General features: G+C 39.0%; 1 protein-coding gene across 1 annotated transcript in view; it reads right to left on the bottom strand.

The window, feature by feature from the left end:
• ANKS1B (ankyrin repeat and sterile alpha motif domain containing 1B) overlaps window positions 1–7148 on the bottom strand; it is a 1383364-nt gene that overhangs the window by 1155976 nt on the left and 220240 nt on the right. The window contains exons 6-7 of the mRNA XM_030886113.2: window positions 4867–4980; window positions 3895–4061 (exon numbers count right to left, since the gene is read on the bottom strand). Coding sequence (XP_030741973.1) covers window positions 3895–4061; window positions 4867–4980 — 281 coding nt within the window. The remainder of the gene's footprint in view (window positions 1–3894; window positions 4062–4866; window positions 4981–7148) is intronic.

Below are 7148 nucleotides of genomic sequence, written 5' to 3'. Positions count from 1 at the left end.
AAAAGATGAAGCTCTCTGCTCCTATCTGGATTCTCAGTCTGAGAAACCGTGGTTCGGGTCACTGTGCGTCAGAATCAACTCAGTGGCAGTGGCTTGGCTTGGGGTCTGGTTACTGTGTGGTTCAGTATTTGGATGCTAACCAAAAAGCTGGATGTTTGGATTTACTCAGAGGCGCCTCAAAGGAAGAGGTGGTGATCTGCTTCCAAAGGGCCACAGTCATGAAACACCCCAGGGAGTGCAGTTCCAGTCAAAAACGCATGATGTCATCATGAATTATTATTAACTTCAGGGCAACTGTCTTGGTTTGGGTTTTTTGGTGGTGATTAGTATGAAATCAGTCTACTTAGGTTGGAAACTTCTCTTGACCATGTCTACCATTGAGATTGGGGCAAGAAGCATAGGACTATAGGGTATCAACTGTAAGGCATAAACCTCCTGTCAGCAGTCTAGTATATAACAATAAACAAGTCAATAAGAGGTAAAGTACAACCTCAAGTATAATGTATATAACAATAAAACAACAATAAGCAAGTCAATAAAAGGTAAAATACAACCTCAAGTATAATGCACCTGAATTTACAGAACATCTCAAGAGTCGATTTTGCACATTGAACATTGAAGATCTGACAGACCGTGGGACGCCATCAAGAAGATCAAGCAGGAAGGAAGCAATGGTCATTAGAAAGACAAGAAAGGAAGAAAAGATGGACATGGATGTCAGATAAAGACTCTAAAATGTGTTCCTACTGTAGAATCACTAAAGCAACTGAAATAAAAGATGAAGCAAAATAGTTGAACAGAACACTTCAAAGGGTAGCTTGTGAAGACAGCGTGAAATGTGCACAGATTCAAGTGGAAGAGCCGAAAAGGAAGAACACGCTCCCCATTTACAGATGGTAGCAGCTAACCAAGAACCCAGGGGTGTTGAAAAGTTCAAAGCTGCAATGAAGGAAGGAAGGCTTCAGGAACGATGGAATACCAATTAAAGTATCTTACAACTGATCCAGCACAAGAATCACTCAGAGTTCATGCTAGGAAATTTGGAAGACAGCGCCTTAGCAAACCAACCAGAAGAGATCCTTATTTGTACCCACTCAAAAGACCCATTTTGTGCCAACAGAATGAAGAAAGTATAAAACATATGTGTGTGTTTATATATATGTCAAAGCATATATATTAAAACATATATATCATTAATATCACATACAGGTGATATCGTGCTAGAGAGCTGCCAGAAATTTAAGTTTGAGGCAGAAGAGGATGTGACAGGAGGGGTATCATTGCTGATATTAGATGACCTTTGGCTGGAAGCAGAGAAAACCAGAATGAGGCTTATGTGTGATTTATGAAGTATGAAAATGCATTCAACTGTGTGGACTATAACGAACTATGGACAACATTGTGCAGGTTGGAAATTCAAGAATAGTTAAACATGCACTTCTCATACTGTGCTCATGTTAAACCTTTGACTAGCCTCAGAGACAGTCATTCTAACAGAACCAGGGAGTACTGCAAGGTTTAAAATCAGCAAACATGGGGGTTGTGTTCCATCTTTTCTCCACACTTATTCAATCTGTATGCTGAACAAATGATCCAGAAGCTGGACTATCTGCAGAAGAACACAGCATCAGGAGGAAGGCTTATTAACAGCCTGATACTTAGAGAACACCACCTTGCTTGCTTGCTGAGGAAGAGGGCTTGAAGAACCTGCTGGTGAAGGCCAAACCGGATGGTAATTCAATGCAAAGAAAGCCGAAATCCTCTCAGCTCAAAGACCAATGGGCACCATCATGATCCATGGAGAAAACACTGAAGTTGTCAAAGAGTTGCTTTGCTTGGATCCACAATCAACCTTCTTGGAAGTAGCAGTTAGACATCAAATGACACATTGCAAATCTGCTTAACAAGAGCTCCTTCAAGAGTTAAAAAGCAAAAATGTCACTTTCAGTACTAATGTGTGTGTTTGTCTCTCGCTGTGATATTTTCAATTCTCTCATCTGCATTATGAAACCTGGCAATGAATAAGGAGTAGCTCAGAAGAATTACTGCATTTGAATTATGGTGCTTGCACAGAATGCTGATAGTAGCATGGGCCGTCAGAAGAACAAATCGATCTGCCATAGAAGAAGTACAACCGGCATGCTCCTGAGAAGTGGTGACGGTGAGACTCGGTCTCACATTTTTCAGACAGGTTATCATGAGAGACCAGTCACTGGAAAAGGATAGCGTGTTTGGTAAAGCAGAGGGTCCATCACAAAAAAGACCCTCAACAAGACAGACTGACACAGTGGCTGTAACAACGGACTCCAACTTAATGGTCGTTGTGAAGATGGTGCAGGACCAGGCGTCTTTTATTCTGTCAGACACGGGGTTGTTATGAATCAGTGCTGACTCGACAGTACCTGCCAACACCCGTGTCCTAATGTGGGAGCTCCATCCCTGGAACTTGACCAATCCAAATTCAGGGTTATTAACCTTCATATAAACATACCACTGCATCGGCCAGAAATAAGGTACCATCAGTTATGCATTCTCTGGTTTGATTCATTTGAACTATTTGCTTCCTAAGTTCTAGTTCAGAACAGATGCACAAGAGAGGATATAGTTTTAACTGGGAAATACTGGAGAAAGAATTCTTTTTTTAATCCTTTTATTGGGGCCTCATACAACTCTTATCACAATCCATAAACACATCCATTGTGTCGAGCATATTTGTACATATGTTACCATCATTGTTTTCAAAGCGTGTGCTTTCTACTTGAGCCCTTGGTATCTGCTCCTCATTTTTCCCCTCCTTCCCTCTCCGTCCCTCCCTCATGAACCCTTGATAATTTATAAATTATTATTATTTTGAAAGAAGAAATATTTTGATGGTTGGGGAAGCTCTGGATGACACAACAAATAAAGGGCTTACAGTGTCGGGGAAGGACTGTCAGCTCCAGTGAAGAGCTGCAGCCTCAGAGACCCTATATGGAACCCAGGGCCAGGAGGTTTGGGATTCTGCTGTTTGGTTTGGTTTTTTGTTTTGCTTTCTTTTGTTTTGTTTTGTTGGTTTTGGCCTATAGTGGTTCTCCTGCTATCCAAATCATCAGTGGTTCAAACCTACCAGTTGATCCACAGAAGAAAGATATGGTGATCCACTTCCATAATGATTTGCAACCTTGGAAACCCTGTGGGGCAGGTCTACTTTGTCCTGTAAGGTCATTATGGAGTCAATTCGATGGCAATAGGTACAGGACCCAAAAAGGTTTATAAGTCATAGTAGTTAACTGAGATTTGCTAAGAGTTTTCTTCTTATTATGTTGATTTAAAAATCCAAATAGGCAAGAATCCCCTACTCTTGATTTAGATTCTGAGCATATAAGAAATAAGCTTCTTGATATGTGCATAAAGTTATAGAAATATAGAGATTAAGCTTTTCTACAACATCTCTCTCATATGACCTATGGAATGATTGGTACTACACAGAGAGAGAGAGAGAGAGAGAGAGAGAAAGTTGTCTTCTTAAAGTCAAGGTTTGACTCAGTTTTGTAGGAAAAAAATTGAGAAGACAAAAAGAAGGTACTCTTTTTTTTTTGAAACCAAGTCATTGTGTCAAAAAAAAACCAACTTAAAAAGTTTTTTTCAAGGGACTTTTGAGTTCTTTTTTTTTGGGAAGTTTTACCGCCGGGGGGGAAGGCTTCCCAATTTTAGTTATTTTTTTTAGTTTTCCTTTTTCTTTCAAGGGCGTTGCCATTAGGCTTCCATTGGCGTTCGGCGCCGGGGGCTTGGGGACTTTGCGGTTCTTGCAGAATCGGAGGATAGCATGGCGAGTGATAACCTACACCTCATTGGGGAACATACGGAACTTGCAAGCACAGACATGTGGTTTTCATCTCCCCTACCCTTACTTACTACACTCTGACTTCCATTTTTCCCAAGTTCTTCCTCTGAAATCTTGCTCAAATTATCTAGGTAGTGGTCGGATATTGTGTGGCACAAATCTTCAAAGGAGTAATCCTTTTCTTGGCAGAGTTTTATTTCATCCAAGAGTTTTGATAATTCTCCAGTCACAGTTTCACCTGCAAGAAGAAGGTAAAAGTTTTCAGAAGTTTTAAGGAAGGTCATTGCTAAAAGTTAATCTGAAATATGAACTATATTACTAGTACAGTGGCAGAAATCAAGACAAAAAAATTAAGTAGTCAGCTGAAAGCAAGATATCAAATGATATTTAAAACTAGAGACAAAGGAGAAATTCCAATATTGTCTATTCTGATTCTATTTTCAGAATAGAAATGTCTTGAAGACTTACACAGGAGCAGCATATATAATTATCTAGCATTACAATGCCTAAAATTTTATGTGTTTTAGGATTGGCATTGTACTTCCCTGGCAGAATTCATCAACCATTCATTAAAGACATTCGAAATAGCGCAGAGGACCTACTTCCGATAAGCATTAAATTATGTAATTAATTACATAAGCAATGATAAATTAGGATTATCTCAATTCTAATGGCCGATACTGTAAAGGAAAGGAACTGCTGAAGTACATGCACGTTCTGTCAAAAGATGAATATATTATAGATAACATCGAATCTGCACTTTTCGAAACAGTATCAGAATGATTCCTTGTACCTATACTTTCCTTTGAAAACAATGCTCCATCAGTCATGTTCCAGATTTTGAAATTTTATTCTGCATTAAAAATATATTCATGGGGGGGAACAGAATCTACTCTGCCTTCTCCACTTGTATATTAGACTTCCTAACAGCAGCACTTCTCGGTTCTGTTTACTGCTCTATCCCGGTAACGGCAATATGGATAGAACAACGTGCCACGTTAAGGTCCTCCGTTATTTCAAGGATTTCACAATTAGCTACTCACTTTTGGTCTTTTGGGAAGGAGACTCCACAGGAGGTGAAATGAGTGTTTCTTGTGTTGCATCTTCCTGTACATGGTCTTCAAAGACGGTTGATCTGGCCACACCTTCTAAATATTCTGTGTGTATAAATATATAGATATTGAAATTATATACTTGAATGTATTTGTTTAATAAACAATAAATTATGTTTTAATTCTGGTAGTCATTTTTTCCATTTATTTTCTTATATCTAAATATTTCCAAGATTTCTTAACGAGTCTCATGATGAATTATTAATTTAATGTTCTTAATTAAACAAGGGACCCAAGTGCTTTGGAAGAGACTGATGAGTCCCTTTTTTCCCTCCACAAATCAAATTCATCACATTTTTCTTCTAAGATAAATGTGCCTGTTAAAAAATACAATAGACCACTTGGCCTTCTTAAGTATTTTCTAGCTGAAGATTAAAAACTCTATAAAATTATTCAAAAATCTATTGAAAAGATGCTCTGAATAGATTTTATCTCAAAATTAGGAATATAAAACTCAGATAACTAAGATAACCAGTCAAGTAGTATATAGGAATGAAGTGAAATTAATTTTTTTGATAGGAGTGGTGTAATCTTACAATATAAACATCTTTCACGCCAGAAATTAGTTTCACAAAGAGATAGCGTTCTTCCTCATGATTCTTGAAATAATGGCCCACAGTCCATCTATTTTCATTTTTGATAAAGCCATATAGTAACAGCGATAGCAGCTCAGACTTAAGTTAACTACTGCTGATGGGCACCAGTCACCGTTCAAACCATTTGATATAAATTAACTCATTAAATCCTTGCAACACTATGGCACAGGTGCTATTACTAACCTAGGTTTGAAGATGACTTAAGGAAGAGGATTAATAACGTAGGAAGTGGCAAGTCCAGCATAAATATGGGACAAGAAAATACCTTATTCTTCCTTTACATCAATCACAGGAAAAACAACATCACAATGCAAGAACAAACAAAACTGATATTCGTCCCCAATGTCATATCTACAAACATGCAGCGTGGAGAGCAGAAAGTCTGACGATGAAGTAAAACGGAAGCCTAGGTGTGTTCAGAAGCTGGGGTTCTAAATGTTGGCAACGAACCCAGCTTTCATGGAAGTACAGTGAGAGCCCAAAATAGGGGTTCCACCCAGAACGTATCTGCTCTCTGCCAGGAGCACTCAGCCCAGAAGCTCCTAACGTGCCTCTGAAAGGTGGAACCTGCAGCTCTCTTCCCACAGAGATTTTTGACTTACGTTATTGATTCAGAAGGAACAGTTTCCTTAAAACGCTGTTTTAAAAGTCTGTGTTTTCATGTCTTCATACCAACCAGTTTCTTCCAAAGGACAATTCTACTAGGCAAACTCTACCCGGAAAAGATAACCTACGGGATTCAGCCCTGAATTACTTTTTTCCTCCCATGAGCAGTCCTGTAAGCTGAGCGCCTCCTCCCGGACACAGATGGCATTGCTATCTGTTATAAATCAGCTTGATTTCAGTAAGAAACCTCTCCCAAAATTTCAATAGTGACACCTCCTAAAATGTGCTGGAATTTAAAGACTTCAAAGAGGCACCCTATGCCCCATCACTAAATGGCCTGCTTGATGCATCCTGACTAGGTAAGAACACATAGTTACTCCTATGTGTCTACCTTGAACTCATAAAACATGTTTTACAAATGCTCCCCCTTTTAAATGGGGAACATTTAGTTTGCTTCTCCCAAAAGACACGCTAGGGACACCTTTTGTGCTTTGTTTTGTTCTCATCTATTTTCTTTTTTGTCTTATGGTTTCCAGTTGGAGGAGAAAGTCTAAAATGTAATACAGTGTGAGCTTTTTTTTTTTTTTTTTTTAGCTGAGTCATTCAACTTGACTTGAATGTGTGTCTACTTCTTCTTTGGCTCATCTCTCTAGCTAGACTTCACTTACAATTAACTTCTTTATTGACAAGAGATTGGAGGAACTTGAACTTCCATGAGTGGTTTGGAGACTAAGGGAACACATAAGGACCTTCTGTAATGTATCTGCCTCTCTGTACCCCACTTTGGTCTTAGTTTACTCTTGTATCTACCTGGCTGTGCCTGTCGTAGTTTTAATGCATGTATCCCCCTGCAGAATAAACCTGTTCTTTATCTTCCCAACTGATGCTCAATGAAACCTATGCTGCCTTCTTCCTCCATTGCACATGTGTCAATCTTCAAGGATTGTAGGGATGAAACCTGCTGAATAGTGTAGGCACTAATCAGAAAGGAAGGAAGGATCACACTGGTTT

This window comes from Echinops telfairi, unplaced genomic scaffold (assembly GCF_000313985.2).
Source record: "Echinops telfairi isolate 266 unplaced genomic scaffold, ASM31398v2 ScPeMD7_2;HRSCAF=8, whole genome shotgun sequence".
Classification (NCBI taxonomy): domain Eukaryota; kingdom Metazoa; phylum Chordata; class Mammalia; order Afrosoricida; family Tenrecidae; genus Echinops; species Echinops telfairi.
This window is presented reverse-complemented; position numbering and strand designations above follow the sequence as displayed.